A 27,695-nucleotide genomic window follows, 5' to 3' on the forward strand; every position below is an offset into this window, starting at 1 on the left:
TATGAATTCAAACCAATTACCCTGCCTTGGGAAATTTAAGAATGTTTTAAAATGGAAGCCTTATAGACCTTGATAGTGGATACTGAGCATCTTTTGTCCTCAAACAGAATCAAAAGGAAATCAGCAGTAGAAGTTACTGAGGGACAGATAGGATCAACGGGTTTCCTAATGCACTAATCACAGAAGATTCTCAACCTGGCATCACAGACCTTGGATGTCGAAGCTCTCCTGGCCTGAAAAATATGTTCTGGCAGAGAGACTGCCTGAGATGAGCCAAGATTGAAGGTGGAGAATTTGTGGGCTGTTGTGAAGGAGGGATCCCTGCATTGAAACAGAAGATCCCTCCTGAGAGGATAAGACCTGGGTCAAATGATTAACAAGCCCACAAGATCAATGAACCATGAGTGCTGAGGCCACAGCAGGGCTATGAGAATGATTTGAGCAGTGGAAAGTCGGACTTTTTGCAGGACTCGATGTATCAGTCTGAAGGGTGGGAAGGCATAAGCAAACAGCTTATCCCACTGCAGTCTGAAGGCATCCACTGCCCAGGTTCCTTGATCTGGGACAGGAGAAACATAAAAGGGAAGTCTGTTGTTTAGCCTGCTTGCAAAGAGATACACCACGGGCAGACCTGCCAACCCTGACGAGTCGATCTCAGTAAGGCAGCTGATTTTTTCCCCGCAAGATTGACCAGCTGGAAAATGGAATTTAAAGTTTGACGCATCAATGATAAACATTATGTTCAACTGAAAAGTTTGTAAAGTACGCACAGAATTTATTTACATCTAGTACAGTTGCACAAACTCTAGTTCCAAACCCTATGCAGCTCAATGGCTTGTTGCTATCCATTTCACATGACGATGGCAATCATATCTCCCGCCATGAGACGTACTCAAATTGGCACGTGATGTCCAATAAATGTAACTGTGTCCTTTCCACCTTTCATTCACAAGAATCTGAATAATCCTTTTTATTCTTCTGTGTTGATTATTAACACTTTTCTAGAAGTTTATTTTCCCTTCTGTCTTAACATGCATCACCTTCTAAACGCCATTTTAAAATATCTATGATCAACAGTTTGATTGTGCAGATGCTTCACATGAACAAATAGCTGCAGTTTAAAGCATCTGGGGTGCTGCTGTAAAATTAGTCTGGTTCCCTGCCTAATTTTACTAATTTTAAGATGAAACCAGGATCCAAATAAAACACAGATGAACCAATTATCAGTATTTTTCGGAAACAATAATTTTTCTGTAGTTTTTGCTAGTATGCCGTAAGTCTGTATTTTAAGGGTAATTTTCGTAAGACTTATGGCAAAATTGTATGAGTTGACAGGTCTGCAGGGGTCATCCCGTGTGAAAAGGGACTCTGTAACAGAGCTTGTGAAGTCCATTTTGTGCGGATGGCTCTGCTAGTTCTGGACAGACTGTCTACCAAAATGTTCTAATTGCCCAGAATGTGACAAATTCTGAGTGTTATGTTCTCCAAAGACTCCCAGAAGATGAGGTTCCAGACTTCCACAAAAAGAGAAGGAGCACGTGTACCTCCATGACGTTGGAGAACAGCTATGATGACATGCTGTCGGAGACCATGACACATCAACCACTTACTATCAACATTATTGCTGTCATATCTAGGTTGTTTATGTGGAGGGATGATTCAGACAGTGTCCAAAGACCCTGTAGAATTATGCTCTCCAGTACTAAATACTAAATACTAAATGAGCACCCCAACCTGAATCTGACACATCGGCCCAACTGTAAAAGGTTGTGTACTTCATTCCTCAGTTTCACCTTGCTGGATCGGTGAAGAAAGATGGGGGTTCTAGATAGAGGAAGTCACTTCCCAAAATTTGGAGTCAATGCCCCTCGATCATAATTTAAAGGATCCAACCATCGTCCGTGATGCCTGACTAAGCCTCAAAAAAGATACCTAGGTGATCACTGATGAGAACATCTGGCACAGGAATGTGTGGCAAGAAATGAATCAAGCCCCACGGGCTCTTCCCACCCCCACCATTGGGAAAAGAAGGAGTGAAAACTGGCTTCGTTAGGAACCTGTTTTTCCAATGCACACAGCAAACTGTAGTCAAGTTTTCATGTAAGAGAGATCTGTTTCTTTTATAAACTTTTACTGATTCAAGGAAATAGAATTACATATAACAGCAATGAGAAAGGAAAATTCAATGCATTAAATAAAAATAATATAGATACCATATTTGATATTAATCTAGATAGAAGAACACATAGCCTCTGTTTAGCAAGCTGTTGTTATTCCTACATACAGCAACTTACAGGTACCTAGATATGATTGATAAAGATAGTACAGTGTATTTGATCCCTGTGAGTGTACACAAAGTAACCCCAAGTCCCTGAAGGGACCAAATACCAGAGGGTAAAGAATAGCATAACACCATTAGTGAGAAATAATTGTAGAGGCCTGTCAGCCAGTTAAAAAATGCTGCTACAGGCAAATTTTATCTATTGAACTGTTGGCACTTGACTGATCACTACAACATCCTTGAAAAAGATGAACTATCAGCACTTATTTTGCACATTAATACATAGATGCATGAGTGGATTGCATCATACTGACAATTCTTCACTGCAGAGAAGGATGTATTCACATCAAATGGATGGTGAGTTTTTTGGCACAAAAAGAATGCTAAATAATAGCTATGGGTAAGCTATTGTTGCTATTAACACAATTTTACCAGCTGGGTCCATCTTAAGTTCATTTATAAACAGTCTGATAATAACCTTTCCCTTCCAAAGCTCTCTGGGCAGCAGTATATAACCCATTAAAAACAGGTTTCAGTGCAGATACATCCAATTGCTGCTTCTGAAATGTCATGCTGACAGATGCCAAAGATGGTATGATGTCCAAATAAAGCATGGCAACAAACTTATGATGTGTGAAATTCTCATCTACATATATGCACATGTTTTGCTGTCCTTTTTGTGCCTTTCAAAATAGCAGACCAGAGGCTTCCATGAATGGTACGCTGCATATAATGCACTGTAGAATGCGAGCCAATGAATTTCAAGTATTTCTTTCATAGAATATTCATTCGAGTCCAATACATTTTTAATTTGTTCATCTGTCCTCGAAAATGACTTCTTAAAATACCTGAAAAATTCCTTCAAAATGTTTTGAAAATGTCTTCGGTTGCCTTGGAAGATCACAAGCTAACACCAGTATTTTTTTGTCATAATGGAGGTACAATCAATGGCAAACCATCAAATCTTATTGAAAAGACACACCTTTTTTCTTAACAAATTCTCCATTTCACTAAAGACAACATCTGCTGTCACACATACTTCATTCACATGCAAATTTCCAAAAAAAAGGGCTAATGCATTTAAATCATTGTTAACAACCTTTACATATGCAACAAGCTTTATTGACAGAAATGTCAGTGTTTTCACCTATCATAACACTGCTAATCCACTAGATTGCAGTTTCTTATAAAGATCTGTTTTGAATAAATTCAACAAAAGCGTCTATGAATTCTTCCCCTGTGCTGCAATATTCACAGTGTGCATTACCCTTTCATCTTAATGCTTCACATCCATTCAATTTCTGCAACTCGATCAAACTAGACTATTTTACAACTGGCAGGCTCTCTTTAACACTGTAACATGTTGTTTGCATGCCACACATTTTTTCCACCATTTCTGCAACTGCATTCAAGCTGCTGATTAGAAATCTCTCTGCAATACACTTTCTCTACAAGTTTGGACATGAACTGCCAATTCCATGAGTCGTATCAAAGTTTGTGCAACCATTTTCGTTAGTAAATAGATTGTCTTTCTTATATTTGAAACAAAACACATAACATCCCTCCTTTTGGTTCTTTCCTTGACCAGTTGTATGTACTCATCCAATTATCATGGAATTTCTGTACCTTTTTTCTCTTTTTCTGCACCTGTAGGTATACGTCCTCGTGCCCTGTGGACGAGGTGCCAGATGTTTCTGAGCCATCAGTTTGTGCAACATCTTCAGTTCATGTCAGAACATGAAATCGTTCCTCTTGCTCTTGACATTCACGTAACTTGCTGCTTCTTATGTTCTAAACATTTCTATTATGGTTGATCAATGGATTAGATTTTTTATACCCCTCTAGGATACAATTAAATTTGAACCCCAGGAAAGTTTCTGCCAAAAATAGCAGCAGATCTTAAGTATATAGATCCTTGTATTCAAACTCGAAATTGACAAAAATATATCTTGATTGAAATCACTGGCAAACTGGATGGCCAAGACTTAATTTGACAAGCCTTTATTTTTAATTTCTGTGTTTAACAAAAACCCAATAAATTGCAGGAACTGCAATATTTGTGTGACCTTTTCTCTAATGTTTTATTTAAGTTGCGTGACTAGTAATTGTTGTTGTGAGAAACCCATAAAACCAAGGCCTGGCAGCATCTCTCTAATGGAGGACCCAACTTAACCAGATGCTCATCCAATTGAGCCATCAGAACCAATATTTCTAGCTGGTTCTTCATAACTAAAATAACTTGTACATTTCTCTTTTCTTTCTTCATTTTTTGGTACTGACCTGCTTTCTGTGGGTCCTTGTCTAGCCCATTTCCACCTTGTCTATACATCTCCGCCTGTTTAGCCATCAGCTGGTAGACAGGGTCATTCATTGTAGAGTCAAACTCACCACCTTCATCGTTTTCTTTGGTGTTCACTGCCTGATCATACCAATACACACTGTCTTCCCAGGAAAGGGACCTATAGGAATGAAGGACAAATCAGTTTTTGATCTCTCTTAAAAAATAAATTTTCATGAAAATCTGTGATAAGCATTTCATAAATGCTGCTTTGAATGGATACCATTATGTACAACTCATCTGACACATTAAAACTTAGTTGGATCTAGTCACTGTTCATGAAACTTGCATACTCAGTATATATGTGGCAGCAGTGTATAAAGTAAACTTTGTATCTGAATACTGACAGTTTTATTTCTGCTAATTTAAAACCATTTTTTTTGGACCCATAATATGAAGAAATTTGGAAAAAAACCTCTTTTTTCCTGATAAGAGTCAAATAAATTTGTTTATCTGATATTGGAAAATGGACGTCTGGCTAGATGTGTTTAGAACATAACATATTAGACCTTGAAAATACAACATTTCAATAATCAGTGAAATAACTGCACATTAAATTGTTATTCCTGCAGTGTTGTAATGAAAGAAATTGAAGAAATCATTTGGTTTCAATGGTCTGAGCTACTGCTTGCATTGCCGTTAGTGACAACTATTCATCTGTTCATTTTGAAATTATGAAGCTATGATGTAATAACAGTATTGGCTCAAGGGCAGTTAAAAATAGGCATTATTTAAAAATGTCCATTTTTTTCTTTAGCATGCGAACTGATTATGATAACTGACCCGGGAAAATAGCATCGACATAGGAGTTACATGGCTAATGCATTTTTCTCATGCAAATTTGAAAAATGTACCATGCCTACCATTTCCACATTGGAATATGTCAACATTTGACAAAATAAATTTGGTTTATATCTGCAAGTCCATCAATACAATTTTTATATTATGAACTTATGATTGCAATTACTGAATTATCCAGAAATATATACATGTATGTATGTATATATATATATATATATATATATATATATATATATATATATATATATATATATCTATGTATGTATGTATGTATGTATGTATGTATGTATGTGTGTATATAACATTAATTCGGATATAACGCAGTTGTGGCATGGCTCCCGAAATTTCATACATTCATTTGGAAATGAAAAAATAATTTTTTCTTCAAAGTACATCAAATAGTGTACAAAAAATGCATTATCATTTTGGGGAAGAGATCGTGTATGAATTCAAATATAATATGATTGTGGTGTGGTTTCTGAAATTTAAAATACATGTACACGTGTTTTTCTTGTACCTGGAAAAATATTTTTTTTTAAAGTATGAGAAATAGTGTGTAAAGTGTTTATTATCATTTGGGGGAAGAGTTCACATATGAATTAAATTATAATACAATTGTGGCGTAACTTCTAAAATTTAACAATTGCACCAGGTTCCTGAAGTGTTATGCCAAAATAAACATTATTGGAAATGTTACTTATTACTGATCCATGAATAAAGCCAGTATGTTGTCTTTGTGATTGTCTTCAATTAATTCTGTATACAATCATTGCTCAAACAATAGCTGACATGCGTTTCTTCTTTAACTGCATACACAACCAAGCAGCAGACAATACAGTGGTTGATAAAAGATTATCACAATTTAATAAACATCAAAAAACGAAAGCTGCCAACATGTCTGCTGGGCTTTGCGGTGTTATTAGATGCAATCAGTTGACCAGCAAAGTATTAGCTGGAAATTGAAAGGGTATGAAATTGTACATGCGTTCAGCCTAAAAATCTTTTTAAAAGTATTTTTCACATGTTTCATTCAATATTCACAAAATCTGAAGTAAAAGTTATATGCACACTGCAAGCATGTGTTGTTTGTTAAATTATTCTTGCTGTAGTCGCTCAAATGAATAGGTGTACAAGTGTTAATTATTGGAAATTTACAATGGATAAAGGTACACGGAAACACATATGAGAAAATTTTAGCAGTATGAAATTTGTACAGACACTGTTCATCTTCCCTGGAACGTAATGAACCGTACATGTGCTTCGTCTTTCTTAACCTAATTTTGCTGTTAATTTTTCCCATTGAATTCAGACACATAATGATCTGTGACAAAATTACTGAATAGTTTCAATATGTATGCAATTTTTGCTGTGGACATACAGGTATTATATAATAACTGCATACCACGATGGTACAATATCAGACGGTAAGTAAACGGTGTTAATACCCTGTTCCTGCTATATATTAGATGTTTAATTCAGACACAATGATCTGTGACAAAATTATTGAATATTTTAAATCTTTGTGAAATTTTTAAATGGAATTACATGCAATATGGATGAACTGAATGTCACGACGGCATGATAGTAAATGGTGTTGATACCCCTATTTATCATATAAATTAGACATGAATAAACGTATATGTGCCAATGCGCTGTTCTCTGAAAAAAGTAAAAAACTCTAAAACCCAGCAACCCCGCTATTAACATGATCCAATTTTTTGGACCCCAATTATCATATTATAGCAAGGTTCCACTGTGTATTTGTGTGTGTATATATATATATATATATATATATATATATATATATATATATATACACTATATACACACACATACACACACACAAATATACAAAGAGACCCAACACTCCTGAAAATGAAGAGAAATTCCTTCTGTTTCTAACTAGCATACCAAAATGGCATCATAATATGCTGTAGCATTCCTATTAAAGCTACAATAGGGTTCTACGGTAACATCCAATGTTATCAAACTCGACATAATAGGAATATAACTTTTCAAAAATGGAGAAGAGATGAATCCCCTTAAAGGCACAGCAATATCTATAGCATTCACACCCAATCACATTAGGATATGTTGAATTCTTATGTCATGTGTTTAAGCTCTAATAAACAATAACAAAGAAAAAGTGAAAACAACAAGCTTTAAAAAGTTTAACAAATAATTTATTTCCCTGGAAAAACAATGTAAAAAAAATAATTAAAAAATAAGAACTTAGTTTTCAGAAAATAAATCCAGAAATAATCCAAGAATAATCCACGAATTAAATTTTTAAAAGTCCTAGTAATGAAATGTTCTAATAAATTCAAGTTCGAGTCACCACGAAAATTCTAAAATGGAAGACGATGATGCATACTGTAGCTAGTATTGTGCTGTTGTGTCTACAGTTCTGTGTTGTTTCACGAGCAATATTCTGGTGTTTGAATTTCCAAATAAAATTTCAAGAAATGTCATTGTCCAAGAATTCTGTATGAGCACTCAAATATTTCAAGGAACAAGAAAATTAATCTTTTAGAATCCAAATAATTTGAATAAAACTTAAAATGTAACTCCAAACTGGTCACAAACACTTTCCAGTGTAAAGGCCCAACTAACAAATTTCTCTATAGACAAAGGTTATACAGTCAAAAAGATGCAAAATAGATACCTGTATGAAGGTCATGTGATCACATTCCACAGTTTAGAAACTTTTTACATGTATAAGGTCACATATTCCTCGATCTCACTCTATGTATCTTACAAAAAAAAAATATTTAAAAAAGTTGTTTACTTGATTCTCAATCAAGGCCAGGAACTAGGTCAGCTTTTAGATACAAAGTTTGGTGTTTACAACAAAACAAGTCAAAATAATTTCTGGAAAGTATCAAATTCCAGTCAACAAAATTACATTACTTAACGCGTAATGAAATAAAAATAAAAAGATTTTAAACCTTACAATTAAATTAAATCAAATATAAATTAAATCAAATATACATAAAACTACCCCCATAAAGAAAAAGAAAACTTTATATGATAAAACTTTCTTTTTATCATAGATTAATTATGTATGAGGTTAAAGAGAACTCTTATAAATTATAAAAAGTGTACATGAAATAATCAATTTCTATACACAGGAAAGTGCATCTGCTATTAAATTATCTCTCCCTTGATGTGCCTGATGTCAATATCATATTCCTGTAACAAATAACTCTAGCTAAGTAGACTTTGATTGTTATTTTTCATCTTGCCAACGAAAGTAAGGGGGCTTGTGGTAACTAAACACAATAAATGAAGAAGAAGCTGAACTATGTAAACTTCAAAATGCTGTTATGCCAATAAGCCAAACATTCCTTCTCGATTGTTGAATAATTTCTTTGGTGCTTATTTTAATTTCTTAGAAAAATAGCACACTGGATGATCAATATCATTTTCATATTCTTGAAAAGTGAGATAAGATCTTGAGACAAGTCGTATTGATCCCTAAATGAACAGCCAAAGGAGTTTCATGGGCAGGACTATTTCCTGTCTGTAAGGTTTTGCAACTACAATTTTATAGTTCACTGACTATTCGTCATCAGGTACCTTAGGAGGTCTCCATTTTCTCATAAGAATTCCATTTTTAATGATATAACATACAGGTACTTCAGTAGCTTCAGTTTCACTAATGGCCCTTTGAAACAAACAGATCCCAGGATCTTTTTCCTGTTCGACGACAAGTCATTCACCCTGATTAGAATAAAGAGAATGAGTAGTTAAAAGAGGATCACTGTGGTCAATACCTTTTGATTGATCCAAACAAGGAGTGAAAGTGAACTCATAAAAAGCCTGACCAATACATGTGTCAGCTAAAGGAATACTTTCCTTATCAACATCATTCTCAAGAGCTTTCTTTGCCATAGCTCTGGTAACTGCACAAGCTGGGAATAAATCAGGGAATTCTATTTCAACTGGATCGACTTTCTAATCCAAACAAGGCTTGTCAGTTACAAGTGGATTTACCACAACCTTGTCTCCAGCTAGGTCGTTACCTAGTAATAAATGAATGCCCTCAATGGGCAAAGCAGACACTGTTCCAACTGTCACAGGACCTGAGACTAATTCTGATGACAAATTTACACAATGGAGAGGAACACTTACAAAGCTGCACTCTACTCCCTGAATAAGAACACTCTCATTAGAAGAAGACTTCTCAGAAAAAGGCAAAGTACCTGACAATAAAAGACTCAGAGAAGCTCCTGTGTCCTTTGAAATTTTAATAGGGATATGATTGGCCAAATCACCTAAGAGTGATATAGAACCCTTCAATATGAATGGTTCATAACTCTCCATAATAAATCAGACTGGGGTTTATGAGACCCAACAAATGTATTGCTTTCAATACATGACTGTGACCCTGACCTCTTAGAAATAAGAGCTTTTGGAATAGGTCTGTCTTGATTTTGATGCTTATTTTTCCAATTTGTAGCAATCAGAAATAATGTGTCCTTTCTTCTTGCAATAGATACACGTAGGAAGAGACAAGGATCTTTGATCAAGCTCATCTGAAGCTTGACTTTTAGACATTGTGCCAGTTTGAGATTTAGAAGGGCATGTATTAGGCTGCAATACTTTTCTGCCAGAAGACTGTTGAGTGGAAGTCTTTTTTACAAAAGGAACTTTATGAATTAAAGAATACTCATCAGCAGCACAAGCAGCATTTTCCAAGGTTTCAATCTGATGCTCACCAAGGTAAGTCTTACTGTTACTATGGACACAGTTCTTGAACTCTTCAAGTACTACAAGTTGTTTGAGACTTTCATAATCTTGCTCAACTTTCTTGTCTAAGCACTACCTATATAATTACTGCTCTTTTTCTCTAGCAAATTCAACATGAGTTTGTTCAGCTTCTTTTTTTTTATAGTTTCTGAACTTTATGCTGATAAGCTTCAGGGACTAATTCATAACCCCTTAAGATGCATTCTTTAACCACACCATAGTTACCACTTTGGTGAACTGATTTATTATGGAGAGTTATGAACCATTCATATTGAAGGGTTCTATATCACTCTTAGGTGATTTAGCCAATCATATCCTTATTAAAATTTCAAAGGACACATGAGCTTCTCTGAGTCTTTTTTTGTTAGGTACTTTGCCTTTTTCTGAGAAGTCTTCTTTTATTCTAAATATCACTAGCCTTACCAGTGAATACACACTGTAATAATTGAGTCCAATGCTCCCTTGGCCATTTCAAATTTTCAGCAACTTTTTCAAAATGAGTAAAATATTTGTCTACTTCTCTTTCTCTGAAACCAATAATCTAATATTATTTGCAACATCAAAACTTAAATTTGTATTTGAAGTAGGCATGTGCTTTTCACTTGCCAGCTCCATTTCTTTTATTCGAAATTGATATTCCCTCTCTTTCTCCCTTTTTTAATTGCATCTGCATTCTTTCTCTCTTTCCTGTTTCTCTCCTCTTTCTCAAATTGTAACTGCATTTGTTTTTCTTGTAACTGCATTTGTCTTTCTTTCTCTTCCTAATCTACTTGCACTTGTTTTTCTTTCTCTCTTTCCTGTCACTCTCTCTCTCTCTCTCCTCTTTCTCAAATTGTAACTGCATTTGTTTTTCTTCTTTTTTGTAATAACATCTGTTCTTTTTCTTTCTCCAATTTCATTTGTTCTTTCTCTTTCTCCAATTTCATTTGTTCTTTCTCTTTCTCCAATTTCAATTGCAACTATGCATTTGTTTTCTTCTTTATTTTTCTTAAGTTCCAGCTATTGGGAAAGGATGATTAGTTCCTGAGCAATGCAGATTGCATAAATCTGAATCAGAGAATGAGCTTGAAAGATGCTACTATAAACAGGCACACAGTGATGTACAAAGCAGTTCATTCAAAATGGCACAGAATTATGAAAGAAGGTTGCTGCTGAGCTAGGCTAGTTAGAAGAACTGCTGAGCTACACTCATCACAAGAACTGTACAAAGATTGACAGATGGACAAGAACTACTGGGAAATGCTGGTTACAAGAACTGTGTACATACTAACTTGACTGACAAGAACTGCTGAGCTATGGTGGTTACAAGAACTGTGTACGGCATGACCGACGAACAAGAAATTCTGGGCAATGCTGGTTACAGTACTGGGTTATGCTGGTTACAAGAACTGTGTACATACCGACTGATAGGTAAGAACCACTGGGAAATGCTGGTTACAAGAACTACTGGGCAATGATGGTTACAAGAACTGCATACAGACTGACTGTTGCACAAGAACCACTGGGTAATGCTGGTTACAAAGAGTTACTGGGCAATGCTGGTTACAAGAACTGTATACATACTGACAGATGGACAAGAACTACTGGGTTATGCTGGTTACAAGAACTGTGTACGTGCTGACTGATGGACAAGAAATACTGGGCTATGCTGGTTACAAGAACTGTGTACAGCATGACCAATGGACAAGAACTACTGGGCAATGCTGGTTACAAAGAACTACTGGGTTACACTGGTTACAATAACTGTTTACATACTGACTGATGGACAAGAACTGCTGAGCTATGCTGGTTACAAAAACTGTGTACAGACTGACTGATGGAAAGAACTACTGGACAATGCTGGTTACAAGAACTACTGGGTTATGCTGGTTACAATAACTGTTTAGAAACTGACTGATGACAAGCACTGCAGAGCTATGCTGGTTTCTAGATAGAGTTAAAAGAAAAGGTGCTACAGAACTCACACATCTTGATTTACCTTAATATGTATTTACCTAAAAATCAAATGGAAAATAACATATACCCTGATATGCCATCGTATAATATGCTAGCAGATCAGGGTCAATGTTTGTTCTACTTATTAATTCTAATAAACTGCACAGACCCAGATATACTGACGCATTATGCAACAGATCTGGATCTTAGCAGTTTGCATTTTGGAGCTGATGTATATGAGAGTATATGTATATGTGGTAATTTGAATTAGTTAACATACATAAATGGTTAAGTGCCAGTTATTTATATAACATGCACTGAAGCACTCTCTCAAATAATTGTACACATTTCCTTCTAGAACGTTGGTCCTTCTTACCTCTTAGTACCCAGCCCCAGGCCAGTTTCAAAGGCTTTGGCCATATGGAGCATGGCTCCTCTGTCTCCAGCCTCTGCAGCTTGTACCATGTAATCCAGTCCCCTGTCTATGTTCTCCTCACATTTCTGCAAGGGGAACACAGTTAGGTTGACCAAAACTGGTTGCTTCTTACCCCCCAATCTAGCATCAATCCTACTGTTACCACAAAGCTTGAAACTTGTGGGTTGAAATGTGGGAGATAACAAGTTTGAAAAAAAAGATTTATGGGTTCCAATGGTGACATTACTATCAAAAATCAAGTCTCCATTGAGTAAAATGGATATTTGTAATATTACAACCAACATTAATGTCTTAAATGCTTAAATGTATGATTGCAACTCCTATTTCAACAAATTTAGAACATTTTGTTATGGTATGATAGTAAAATTATTCTCTATGACAATACATCATGCTGAAAGTCATGCTGCAAATATTTTAAAAACAGTTTAATATGGATTCAACTGCCATAAATATTGATATTCCAGTATGATGACATGACCAGCAAGTCTAAGGTGGCAAGTGCTCGCACTCATTTTTCCAGTTTTTTCCTTTAATTAATTGCTTCTTCAACTTTTAAAGTAAATAACAAATGGACTAATTCAGGTGAGATTGGCACCATTTTAATATACTCAACTAGATAACATAAGAAGTTTTCAAGTGAAAAACCCAGGCTGATATGACAATTTATTCATCAGATTTTCAACAAGTCCACTGTGGTATCCATACTGGATATCCATTTTCATTTAGGACCAAGCAGATATTATAAGATGTAATTTAGAAAACTTCATGTTGATACAACTATCCACTCAGGAGTAGCAATAATAAGGTTTTCAAGTTGATATCTGAGATGGAATAGCAAGCAGCTCCCTTTCATTTATGATCAATAAGACATCATAGGACGTCTTCTGGAGAAAACAACTTGGCTTTTCTTTCAAGAGGAGTAGCAACCTTTATTTTCATTTAGGACCAACTAGACATGATGAAGTCTTTCACCCCTTAACGATTTTACCATCCATTCAAAAGGAGCAGTGATAACAAGATTTTTAAGATGGCTGCTGTGACAGCAATATTAGATATCTGAGCAGTACCATTTTCCCTTAGGACCAATTATACATTAGAAGTCTACGGTCAGTACAGCTAAAAACAAAAGGATTAATTCCTGTCTTGAGATAGTGTGAGAGATGAATGGATGGTCAGAACGATTCATATATGCCAGAGGCAGAGTTATACAAAAGTACTGTACAACCTCTTATAAACATCTGCTTAACTACAACTTCTGATATCTATTGTTTCTGCTTTTCCATCTTTACTTTCCTACATATTATCTCCCTTCAAAAGCTACATTAAAATGACAGAATTATAACATTTCTTAGCAGGCTCGTTATATAAGATTGCAATGTAACATCAAATGTATAGTTTACTATAAATAAACAGTTTACTTGATGAAAAACCAGCTATCACCTGGACTGTACAGTTAACAAGGACAGCTCTCTCCTGTCCCAGGAATAATCTGGCTAGTGTCAGAATGGCCTCCAGTTCACCCAGCTCTGCTGCATGTTCCTCATGATACAGTGCAGACTCCCAGTCTATGTCGTCTTCCTCCCTTGTTGAGAATCTCCCTATCTCATAGTACTTGGCCATCTCATGATGAATCTGCAATGAATGACAGAATTTGAAGCTGCAATTATCATAATTAGCTGTACCCACTCTTGATAATAATCTGGGATTCAAACAAATTGTCCCTTACAACAAACTTAAGTTTAAGGTTCTATGTGGGAAATTGTTATATCGGGGGGTTTGATACAGTAAGGGATCAATGCAGAGCAAAGTCTCTTGTCAATTCAATATAGTGTGTGTGTGATTAGGATTTTTAATGTAACTTTAACAATTTGGCTATGATGTTTGCAGGGTGACAGTTGATAGTGATGTCTAACACTGAGGCATCATGCCACAGACATGTAGCATCATGTCTCACCCAGTCACATTATCCTGACACCAGGCTAACCAGTCCTAACACTAACTTCTTAATGCTGAGCGACTAGCGAGGCAGCTGCTAGTACCATTTTTACAAGTCTTTGGTATGACCTGGCCCAGGTTTGAATCCGCGACCTCCAGTTTCCAAGGTGGACACTCTAACCGCTAGGCCACTGGAGCAGTCAATTCAAATTAGTAAAACAACAGATATCTGTCCCATTTGGGACAAGGACTAATACATGGCCTAAAGCAGTATTGCTAACATATTTACAATGGCTGATTGTCAGCTGGTAGTACATTTTGTATATCCTTTAACTTTCAATGCATATCTATGAAACAAAAAGGCATCTTTATCATTTGCCAAAATAAATTCACACATTTAAAAAAAAAAATGGAATGACATATTAAAGTATAAAAGACCGGAGTCCCCCAAAGGGACAGATGCTCTACTGGCCAAAGAGAATATACAGGAATTCAAGACAAGACTTTTCTCTTTTCTTTTAACTGCTGAGAGTTGAGACCCTTTCTGATATTCTTCAGCAAATAAAACTTTTTTCAAATAACCTGCTGTGGATGTCAGACTGTCACCATTTTCATTCAGGACCAACAAAACTTCACTAAGAACCAATGAGAAATCATCCAAAAAGATCTGTTGGTGAAAGCACCATACTGATACAGCCAGCCATTCATTCAGAAGTAATGACAAAAAAAGTTTCAAGATGGCCACTGGGGCAGCCATAATGGAGATCTGAGCAACACCATTTTCATTTTGGACCAACTAGACATCATTTGAAGATATTTTATAAAAATCTGATTTTTGATATGACCATCCATTTAGGAGTTGCTATAATAAAATTTTCAAGATGGACACTTTGATGTGCCAGCAGCACCAATTTCATTTAGGACCAACAAGACAGTAATAAGTCTTCTGGTGAAAATCCAATGGCAATAATTTTCAAAAGGAGCAGCAATAAGATCTGCATAACCACTATGGTGGCCACATTGGACATCAGATCAAGACCATTTTCATTTAGCACCAACTAGACATCATAAGAAGTTTTCAGTTAAAAACCCAGGTTGATATGACCATCCTTTCTGGGGCATAGATAAAACAAATTCATACTGGCCTTCAGATTAGCAGAATTTTCATTCAGAACAACCAGACATCACAAGAAGTCTGCTGTTGAAAATCTCATGTCAATATGAATTTATATTCTGAACAAGTAATAATAAGATTTTCAAGATGGCTGCTGTGGTGCTCTGTCATTTTTTGGGAAAAAACTGGACGAAAGACCACAACACAAGCTTACTTGGCCTTAGAGCCAAGCAAGATTAAAAGTCACCTTTCCCAACACAGAATCATTCATCTTTGCATTCACGAGTTTGCGGAGGTCTTTCTCAAGAGCTACACAGGATGGTCGATGTCTATGCTGCATTGCCATCTGGAAAGTCAGCCTTTCTTCTTCCTGGAGAAGAAAAAAGAAAATCTCTTATTAAACATGTGAATATGTCTGAAAAACTAAAATACTGACTCCCTTTTCTACACTAGCCTTTTGCAGTTAATATCTATGTAAAAAGTAGTAATGTAAAAACATTAGTATTTTCCCCCCATGCTTTAGTTTAGGATATTGTGATAAAGTATTACCTCACTGTAATGTGCCTCATTACAAGTTATTCCCTTTTATAAAGCATGTATAATCATGGATTCAAGTTCATTATTGAATAGCAATATTGTATATAAAATACCTAAATGAAAAATTAACCCAGATTTAAGATAGTCAACGTTTATGGCTCCCATGATCATTGTCTTATGTCAGAAAACTATATTTTCCATCTGTTTATCTCTCTGTCCATCTGTAACCAATACTCCTGACTAACCATCTGGTACACAGACTGCTCATATGGAGATCATCTGTGATGGTGATATGATTTTAAGGCCCCTTCCTTGGGTCTATGGAAGAGTTCAAAGATCAAATATACAAAAAATATCAGTTTCACTGACCTTTTCTAACATTTTTTAAAAACCAAACTTGTATATTCATTCATACAAAGACATGAAACATGTAATGGAGTTAGGGTTACAACTGCTGAATAAGGACTGAGGGGTAGGGGGAACAGAAAACAAACATGTTATAATGTTATGGGATTACCATTGCAAGTTATTTTTTAAAAGCAGTTATATTATACAAAACCTCAGCAGTAACAGATGACTCTGATTCACTGATGTAACGCATTTTGACTCGCTCATAGGGGCTGTCTACTGACATGGGCTCATCCTCTGTGCTTTGGGATGGAGACTGAGTTTCAGGGGTGGTGTTACTTCTGGAGTAGCTTCTGTCATGATAAGAGAAGCTCATGGGAGATGTCATGTCTATGGAAATTGGGTCACTGCTGGTGGATGAGGTATGTTTCCTTGATACAAAGCTGCTGATATCCACTTTCTCCCCTGCAGATGGACTCATGCAGATTTCCTCACACCCCCTCACTCTAGTTCTTGCTGCTTGCTTTGTCTGGAAAGGAATAATACTGCAAATATATTCTTAGAAATAATGAGGAATAAGCCAAGTAAATGTAAAATTTCAAAGAGGGGTGGGGTGCCTGGGCCCTAGATTAGTAAATCCAGGGCAAAGCAATAGCCATTGCTACTACAACTTTCATATTCTGACCTAGTTTGACTGTATTTGCTAATTTTTCAAATTCCTTTAATCTTCTGTTTCTTGTCTTAATAACATTCCAAGCATTTATGTTATACAATTACTACACAGTTTGGTTATGGCCAAAATGTTTGTATTGCCATATTATGTGATTCAGGATAATGGATTGTGGCACATATTTCAATATACTGGGAAAATGTATAAGAAGTGCATAATGATATTAAACAGTGAACAATAGTGCAGGGCTGTTTGGGAAACATCCCTTCATATGAGCAAGTTGGAGCTACAAGACATAGAAATAGTCTCCTGTTAAGTTTCCATTTTCTCAATTCTAGCCTCACTGGCAGCTAGGATGGGATGATGACAATGAATGTGGATAGTCAAATCTGTTGTCTCACCATTGACCTTCACCTCCACATTACATTCCTGAAAAATGTCAAGGTTATTAATTAATTTTCCATCTTTGTCCGAGACTGTCATCCAAAAATGCTGCCTGACAGTTCATTTTGCCTTTCTATTCTGCAATAATTCATGCAAGAGTTCAGGTTCTATGTCCCATTATGGTTGTTGCTATGCAACAAGCAGGATATAGCATTTAGTTCAACTGACCAATGAAAATGATTGTAACATAATATGAATAAGAGACCCAGGAGGACACCTGATCCCTTGCCTTTCTGAAGTTATTCTTGAACCAATATAACATTATCTGGCCAGGTAATTTAAGTTGACAAGTATTTTTTTCACTTGAAAGCTAAGAAAGCTAAGGAAGCTCAATGTTTGATTGACAAAGTCATAAGATAATTAACTTCAGCTAAATATGTTTCAAAATATATTCCTACAAAACTATATCAAAAATAAGTCCATTAATGAATGAGATATAAAAAATACACTTCCCCATGTTTGCTATTTAAGCCCAACAGTCCCTATGGAAAACATTAAAAACAACTTTTGTAGAACATGTCTTGAGAAACATTTATATAAAGTTTAATCAGAGCTGGCTCTGTAGTTTCTTTCTTGTTATGTTAAAAATTACATTTCCCCCCTAGTTGCCATGGTTATCAAACAGATGCATTTTAAGTGCTTCAAGGGCAAAATTGTTACTGTCTAACTTAAATTTTTTTTCCCAGAAAATGTTGTTCCTGTTGTTTTGCACAAAGTTTTTTTTGGGGGGGATTAGAAGTGCCTGACTAAACTGTCCCCCCCCCCCCGTGCCGTGAGAAATGAAAATAGGTTTAATGGCAGTAAGAAAAAGGAAAACAATTAGGAAAAGCATCATTTTCTTGTCATAAGGAAAAATGAAAAACCAAACAATTAACTGAATATGAGATATATTAACAAAAACAAAAAAAAGAGCAAAATATATGTGGACAGAAAAAGCAAGAGCCATGGTGGAACTTGAACATCTGCTGTGTGATAATTAAAGAGGTGTCTGTGTGATAATTACACCTGTTGTGTGATAATTACACAGAACTACAACACCTGCTGTGGATAATTACAAAGAACTGCATATGTAGCCATGGTGGGACTTGAACACCTGTGTGATAATTACACAGAACTGCATATCTTTTGTTATGAGTCGGTGGGAAGAATGAGTTTGATATGGCATAAGGAAATATCAAGGCCATCAGGATGAGACATTGATAAACCATATCAAAACATGTTCTTTCCCCCGACTCAGGACAAAACATAAAACTGAGGTTTTTTTAAATTTATTATATATCCCAACTTTTAAGCTTACTAAATATTTGTAGCTTTACTGAAAGAATGCAATTCAAAATGAATTGGGTTTATAAAAGGTCAATTTACTGCATCCAAAAATACGTATGGACTGATATCAAAGAAGAAACCTAAGTAGCTCCAATCTGGGTGGGTGATATGGAAATACGGACTAATCAGCTGTATGAATGTCAGATCAAGCATGCAAGATTAAATGAGGCATGCAAGATTAAATGAGTAAGTGATAAACCAATCATGTAATAAAATGAAATGCCTCCACACACACAACCACTGAACTCATATATAACAGATGTTGTAAATAACAAAGCTATCACTATTTTTTTATATTCCCACAAGAAGCTAACAACTGCACTTCAGCAATAATGTGCTCATTTCCTCTATTTCTTGACACACAATTAGTTCCATTGATAGAGTGTTATATTTTGCATAATACCTGACAATAAATTTATTTGAGATATTCAGATATATTTCCAAGGTGGCACATAAAACACAACTGGAAAGACTGCATATGACTGAGTTGATGTGTATTACTGCCAAGGTGTAGATGACTGAGTTGATGTGTATTACTGCCAAGGTGCAGTGCATTTGTCTTCATGAATGAAGTAAATAATTCCATTTTCCAATTGATCAAAACAGATGTAACCAAATATACCTTCAAAAAGATCAGGTGACTCTTTAAGCAGTTTTAAAAATGAAGGCAAGAATTATGTAAATACTGATTTATGCAGGTTGTAGAAACCACATACATTTTACTGAACATGGATCATGCACATATCTTATAAAAGCTGAATTAGATTTTAAAAACAAACTCACCAAACTTGAAATTAATAAGTTTAATCAAGTCTGTAATTTGGTCCTACAGTCAATTCTCGATCAAATTCAAACTCTGATCACATGATAATAAATTGTGTAACAACTGTTGCCTCCATGCAATCTTTCAACACGATGGGGTCAATTTTTATTTGTAACAAATTCCTTATCAATAATGCTGGTTATTTCAAAAGAATAACTAGGTTTATGTCAAAATCATTTTATGTGTTCATTATAGATGAAACAACACTTTCAATTTTCTTTGATCAATACACAGACTACCAATGAATTGTAAAGGAGCTGAAGTGTCTCTTTTTTTTACATGGTCCACATGTGACAACCAAAATGGTATTCTTATTCACACATACCTTTATATTCTGTAACAATAAGAACTTGGCTGTTGCATGTGGACTTCTTGAAATGTTTTAAAATAGCTCCAATTTTAGCACAAAATATCTATTCTACAGCCAAATATGACATCATGACAATATGACATCATGACAATGTGCAGATGACATCACATTTAAGTCTTTTTTACTGTGGTGTTCTCAAATCAATTAACTATTAACAAATGTGAAAATTTGTGTGCCAATATGAGGCTTTACAGTTATGTATACTAAAATGAGGCTTTACAGTTATGTATACTAAAATAAGGCTTAACAGTATGTATACCAAAATTAGGCTTTGCAGTATGTATACCAAAATGAGGCTTTACAGTATGTATACCAAAGTGAGGCTTTACAGTATGTATACCAAAATGAGGCTTTACAGTATGTATACCAAAATGAGGCTTTACAGTATGTAAACCAAAGTGAGGCTTTACAGTATGTATACCAAAATGAGGCTTTACAGTATGTACACCAAAATGAGGATTTACAGTATGTATACCAAAATGAAGCTTTACAGTATTATACCAAAATAAGGCTTTACAGTATGCATACCTCACAGCAATTGAATGCTTAGATAACAGTAATAAAATGCCAACATGTTAAAGACTTTAATGCTCTTAAGGACTGAAGTATGGTCAACAGAAATAACCTTTTTACCTGCAGTAGCTTTTGATGCTAAGTATTAGTGTACATTCAAACATTAAATTGTGAAATATGGTTCAAATACAGTTTGCACTAAAATCTAGGTCAAACTATCTCAACCAAAACTGTATTTTTGTGAAGAAGTAACATAAATATATATACTTGCTTATAAGACAAGTCCAACTGCAAAATGCACAGACCCAGATTGGCAATCACATAACGCACTAGAAGATCTGGGTCTGTGCAAATTGTCAGGAGTAATCAGTAAAACAAAGACAGACCCTTATCTGCAGGCACATTAAGCAAGTATATATGATAATAAACAATTTAACAAGTTACTTAGTAGCAGCTAGGATAATCTAATCTTGGATAGAAAGTATTGCGATGCTAGCCAAGAACAAATCACAGAAGAAATTAAAAATATAATTATTTTAAACTTACAATAAATAACTATGTAAAGTTATGTTGGCACCAGCAGTCACCAAAATTGCCAATGGCAATGCAAATTCTCAGACAACATCTAATTACAAGAAACACAAGACTGGTGATTGGAAATTTTGAGACTTGTGATGTCTGCTGACTTTTGCCCTGAAGCGGTCTTGCATTTGATGGTGTCTGCTGGTGTAATATATATTCAAGGTTTATAAATAAATTTGTAACGGAGAAAATTCTAAATAAAGGAATATGCATAAATACACAATTTAGCAAAAGATCAAACTTTTCTTAAATCTGAAATAAAAAAAATTCAGAAAAGAAGGAAATTATACAAGAAAATATAAGTTATTAATGGGTATTGAATGACAATGAATAGGAGTCACATATGGAATGGAAAATTTCACCATGTAGACCATTTCTGGTACACTAGAGAATTGTACATGCATTTTGCAAAATTTGGTGACTAATTGGAAAATTCAAGCACCAACTAAAATAAACCGCACAGTTATTTACAAATCAAACTACTAACCATTCTCTTCAGAAATTCCTGATGCATGCAGATCTCATTGCTTGAAAGATCAAAGGGAGTTAAGGACAGACTCTTGCATATGTCATTACAAAGGTGGGAATGGAAGAATAGCGCCATGCCCTTGGCACCAAGGTTTCCATCCCCATAATCTGTCCCGCGTATGGTGTGGATCTGGGGGTCAGTGTACAAGTCTTCCACTCCCTGGATGTCCACAATGATCAGCTGATGACCTGACCGCTCAAAGGTAAAATGGCTGAATGCCTAATGGAAGAAATAATATGACACAGTTACAACATCATAAGTGGAAAAAAATTGTGTCCAATAATTAAAAAAACTTGGCTCTAATGCAGTTTACCCCATTATTTTCAGTTTTATATATGACCATCATTTTGACCCTATGAAAAGACAACCCTTAGGAAAGGATTTCAAAGTTATTTTGCGTTTCTTCATTCATTACTCACATATATACTATTTATTTCTACAAATTTAATAATAAATGCAACTATCTGCATATCCTAAAAGCACATACAGATGCAAGATAAAATAAAAATCACATGCTCTTTGTTGTCTTGTACAAACCATGGACAAAGTTTAGTAAAAAGCAACATGTAAAATACCTCAAGGCTCTTAAGTAATTTATTTCTTCCTAAAATCATATGGCTATTTATCCCAATTTAAAGATCCTACACTTGGATTGCTTTATGTTTCCTGACAGAGCTAGCACCAGTTTATTTAGAAAAACTTCAATTTTATATTAAATTTTAACAGGACAAAAAAGTTTCCACTTGTGTTTTCTGCATGATAGGTGAGGAAGGGCAAATGACCATTTCAAGTCACTTGCCCTCAAAGCACTTTAAGCTGATTATCAAATAAAAGGGAGATAAAGATGTGGGTTTATTTCCAATCAATGGCATCCTTTATTCGGAAGGTGTTTCAGACAACACAACATATTAAATCAATAGAAATTCTTTGTTGCTGCTTGTGTCCACTTGTGAGTGTCATTAATATTAAACTTACTCATTCGACATCATTTAACATTCATTAGATTTACATAAGCATCCATTACCAGCAATCATTGCCAACTTTTGAACAGAAGTGTTTTTAGTGCCTGGCTACTAACAACTCTGCATTTAGTACAGATCATTTAGATTCAAAATGTGGACTGGTTTGCAGTTCGATTATTTAAATAATACTCAATACATAGGTTCAACAGAAACTTTATTGTATATATAAAATAAAATAATCTTTGGCATAACTGTGGCAAATCCTGTAACAGCACACTGCAAGAGCCAAGCTCTGAATTTTTTCATAGAAATACATCATGAAGAGAGACTTGGGGGAATTGTACAGTTGTGAAGAGTGTCTGATACCTGTATGTGGAGCCGCAAGGGGCTGATATGAGGTATACAGGGACACTGATAACCAAAACTCGAAAAGTCTGATCCTGAGGATTGCTTCGATAAAATTATTTATGTTGGTTGCAATAGGAGATTTTCTCAAGCATTCATCTATAGATATCACTGGATGATGTCACCTATGGACATCAGAACATTACACATGATGGAGATTTGCAAGTTTTTTGGTGGTGGGCCAGAAAATAAAAGAAATGACAGAAAGGTTAAAATCACACATACAAAAAGAAATAGCAGAAAAAAGCAGTATGCTTCCTTAAAACACAATAGATACATTCAATAGGAATGGCATGCCTAATCTGATTAGCTCAAGCATGAGGAATCCTGTGTACTGTCTTGCTAAGTTTGCTGCAAAATACCCATCATTCTCAAAAGTCATCTTTAGCTGTGTGTTCAAAAGGTGCATTAGGAAATAATCACTGAAATTTCACAATAAAAGCTGTGAACATGTATAATGTGTAGAGCATGAAAAGGCATCAGAAAAGCCTGAAAGTAGAATGTTAACCCTGCTAAATCATTTTAAAAATATTGTAGATGAGTTTAAAATTTTCAGTCTTCAGAAATATTCATAAGTACTGGGCAAGTAAAACTTCCAAGTTTCAATTTTAAAAGAAAAATTTCTGAACTAGACTTAAGATTACTGGAGATGAAAAAATTGTTGTTGTTGTTGTTGTTGTTGTTGTAGGGTTTAATGCCATTTTTTCAGCACAACATAGGCTATACATGGCAGCCAGTATAAGTGGTGGAGGAAGAACCTGGGAAAACCCTGGAAAGAACCACTGACCAACAAGAAGTTACTGGCAAGCTTTCTCACATACCCACATTGGCCAAACCCTGAGACTCAAACCCATGCAGACAGAGGTGAGATGGCAAAGAGCCTTAATGGTAAGCACTTTAGACCACTCGGTAACGCGAGGCACTCAGGTGAAAAAGTATTACAGGAAATACCAAAAAGTGCTTTAAAGCCCAAAAATGATGCTGAAGATCAGGTGATAACAACTTTATTATGGACATGAATATCCAAATTAAACCCATTATATCTGGCAATGAAACCATTCAAAGTCTTTGGCAGTCATCTGAGTTGCAGTGCAAAGTCTTTGATAGCTACACTGTACAAGTGTAATGTGTTTTCAATGTTAAAGTCACACCTATGGGAAGGAAAATTTAATTTGAGTTTAAATTAATGACAAATGAGACTAAATATATGTAAATATCCAATATGTCATTTAATGAATGATTTATTAGTTTGAAAGAAAAGCAATTAAACAACAAGGAAATGTATATATCATAGGTGTCAACCCCTTGAGATGAAAACCTGTATGCCAGACCAATAAAAACCAAATAAAGACCAAAAAAAAACCTTACATGAAAAAATGTATTAGATCAACAGTTTTAAAACAACAAATGCTATGCACAAAGTATTTGTACACATATTTTACATAATTATTTGCAAACTGAAACTTTATTTCATTCCTTTTACTTATAACACTATCATCTTCCTGCTTTGGCTGAGCAAAGAAGCTTTTGATGGATACTCCCTTCTTCATTTCAAAATTTCTTTCATGCAGTTTTGACCTGAAGTGTTCTTCCAGATTATATATACCCGACGCCACCACTTTATTGTCTTTGCTGCATATTTTATAAAAAGCATGTGAAGATCTTAACTTGGATACATCTACAATGCCAGGGTAAACTTTAATCCAATCAGCCTGAAACTTGCCATGACCTCGGTCAGTGTCTTCAAGCTTGCGTTTCTTTGAGTTCGCTAGGCTCATCCATTTGATGGATGGAATATTTCAACTAAATATTTCAACTAAATAAAAGAAATTAAAACAATAAAAAAATTAAAAATTAAGATTTGACATGTGAAAGAGAAAGATCTCTTGATTGCAAATGTGTTACGAATTTACATTTTCCCCCATAAACCCCAAGATATTATGCCAGGAGCTAAGCAAAAATTGACATCTAAAAATAAAAGAAATGGACAAAGTAGCAGTCCAGAAGTTTATACCTCAAAAGCTGTTGATCGTTTCTATTAAAATTGCATATCTGGTGTTTGAAAAGTTATGAATTTGCAATATGGTGTGACATTTTGGTCAAAAACTTGACAGTGTTACATATTTTCAAGCCACGAAAATGACATCACTCACTGTTTGCATTACGTATCTGATAAAAATTAATTAAAAACTATGACAGCATGATAAAGTGCCAGTGCTAAATTCAGCAGACTATTTATTTTTAATTAGTATACATGTGTATTGTTAAAACTTTTAATAAATCAACTTCATCTCCACACAGAAAAGTTTGATGAATTAAGGTTACACCAAGATGACTGCCACACTATTTAAAGTATGAAAATTGATGTAAACTTTATGCATTTGATAGTAAAAAGTATAAATAATAAAATAATGTAAAAAATAAGAAAACATACTTACTACACAGTTAGTCAATATTAGAAATTCGTGTGAGCGTCAAATTTCAGAGCGATAAACGACAAGATCTTCACACACAGGAATTGAACCATGAAATGAAACTCATTTCATTATCAAAGGAAAAGCGCAGTTTTGAGTATGATTTGATTGGTTGTTTTGGGCCATCCTGATCTCAGTTAATTCTCGTTCTAAATAAAGCATGTCCAGAGTCATGAAGGCACACAAAACAATTTTTTTTAAAAACAAATTTTTTTAAACGAAAAACCATACAAAACACTTATATGGCCGTACACAGACAAAAATGGAAACAAAATGTACAAATTATGGGTAAACCGTACAAGTTGACACCTATGATATATTGATATAATTTTATTATAATAAATGCTGATAGATAATGAGTGAACACTATATTTAAGTGACAGCAAAATATGGAATGGAAAATTGCAGCTCTTTGTAGGTTCTCCAGATATTCAAACATGTTAATGTTTTCTTGATTTACCTGAGCACATGATAATACATCTATCATAATAATGTAAATGTCCATAAAAATAATTGTAGTCAAGGTTAAGATGGCAAAACTGTCAAGTAGGTAAGATCATCATATCTCATTTTTTTAACACTACTAGTGTATTACTTACTACTATTTTCTTTTGTCCCTTTAAAAGGTTGTCCTAAAATCTGGAGAGTGGGGGACACACTGTCTCCTGCCCTTGGGATCCTAGATGCAACATTGTAAATCTGATGTAGATTTTTACTGGGCAGCAGAATGTATAAGCAAGTAAAACCTTAACAAGGAATGAACTTGACATGCAACTGTGTAAGCTGACAAGTGGACACAAGATTTTGTAGTTTTAGTGTGAGCAAGTATTACCTGAGCAGGTAATGAACTCAACAGGTGACTGTGCAAGCTCAAAAATGGACATATATGACACCAGAATAAATAACAAGAAAAAATCCAGACTTTCTAGAGCCTTTATTACAGGAATTATGGTGTGTAAATGTCAAATATGTGGAGTTCGTGGAGTGAATGTTTATTAACTGTCATTTTCCCAACACCCGCGATCTTCACATCGAAAACAAAACTGTAAAATACATATATGCAAATGGTTGTACCAACAAAGAGTATTTTTTTTTACAGAAGAACCTGAACTTTTTTCAATGTAAAGAAAAGAAACAAAAATACAGATGACATATATTGGGAGTTTTTTTTTATTTTACCTTCACTTGAACCTGTAAGTGCAAATATGATAAAGTATGTGACTTGATGCTTAAAAAGTCAGACCTTGACAGTTACTCTTCACATTGGGTATGTGTATTGTAAATTAGAGAATATAGCATGTGGGGTTTTCCAAGTTCTTCCCTACCATACACCCCTCCTGATGTTATGCAATTTGATTTTTTACTTGCATTAGCCCATTGTAGTAATATTTTTAAAGACTCATTTCCTATTTCAAACAATGCACCAAGTTTGAAATAGTAATCAAGTCTAATGTTGATTATAAAATCGTTTTACATTTTAGCTAAATTTTTATAAGTCTAAAGACGATATATTAACAAGAAGACAAGATCAACATAATAAAATCGGAAACCCCAATTTAATAATTTATTAAGTTATGAAAAGCAGCAATGTTCTGTTTACTGAAATTTTAAAATGCCATAATTTTAGAATATGAACTTCCATAGTGCAAGTTTATCAATGTCAATAAAAAAAATGAGCTATAAAAATCTTGTTAATTAGAACTTTGTGAACTGCTATATTCCAAAGTTTCATTTTTCAAAACATAGCAGTGTACAAATTTGTCCAAATAGCTAAGGATCTTCAAAAGCAGATGGAAAGCATAAATAGGGGTAGGCCTGAGGAGACATGGCAAAAGACATTTCAGATTAATGACATTGTGACCTGACATTGGAAAAAAAACAGCAACAGTAGTTCTCTCTCACTGAAGCCTAATATGAGAAATATAAGGCACAAATTTGGATTGAATGAAATCAATTATAGGATCTAAAAAGTCTGAATGGAAATGGTAATGTAAATATAAAACATGCAAATTTCATAATCTATTAAATCATTATATTTTCTCAAATTCACCATATTATGTTATATAAATGGGTCAAGATTTGGAAATTATTCTTTTTAGAAGACATTTTACAATCAAGAT

At 34.7% G+C, this 27,695-nt stretch overlaps 1 protein-coding gene across 2 annotated transcripts in view; it reads right to left on the minus strand.

The window, feature by feature from the left end:
• Positions 1 to 27,695, minus strand: part of LOC149803131 (eukaryotic elongation factor 2 kinase-like) — an 81,411-nt gene that overhangs the window by 6,663 nt on the left and 47,053 nt on the right. For both annotated transcript variants that reach the window (XM_089952750.1, XM_089952751.1), the window contains 6 exons: positions 21,693 to 21,953; positions 16,689 to 17,006; positions 15,840 to 15,962; positions 13,984 to 14,175; positions 12,484 to 12,608; positions 4,562 to 4,740 (listed from right to left, as the gene is read on the minus strand). In XM_089952750.1, the coding sequence (XP_089808876.1) occupies positions 4,562 to 4,740; positions 12,484 to 12,608; positions 13,984 to 14,175; positions 15,840 to 15,962; positions 16,689 to 17,006; positions 21,693 to 21,953 (1,198 nt within the window). The remainder of the gene's footprint in view (positions 1 to 4,561; positions 4,741 to 12,483; positions 12,609 to 13,983; positions 14,176 to 15,839; positions 15,963 to 16,688; positions 17,007 to 21,692; positions 21,954 to 27,695) is intronic.

Source organism: Sinohyriopsis cumingii, chromosome 3, assembly GCF_028554795.1.
Source record: "Sinohyriopsis cumingii isolate HCF-2022 chromosome 3, ASM2855479v2, whole genome shotgun sequence".
In the NCBI taxonomy this organism is placed as follows: Eukaryota; Metazoa; Mollusca; class Bivalvia; order Unionida; family Unionidae; genus Sinohyriopsis; species Sinohyriopsis cumingii.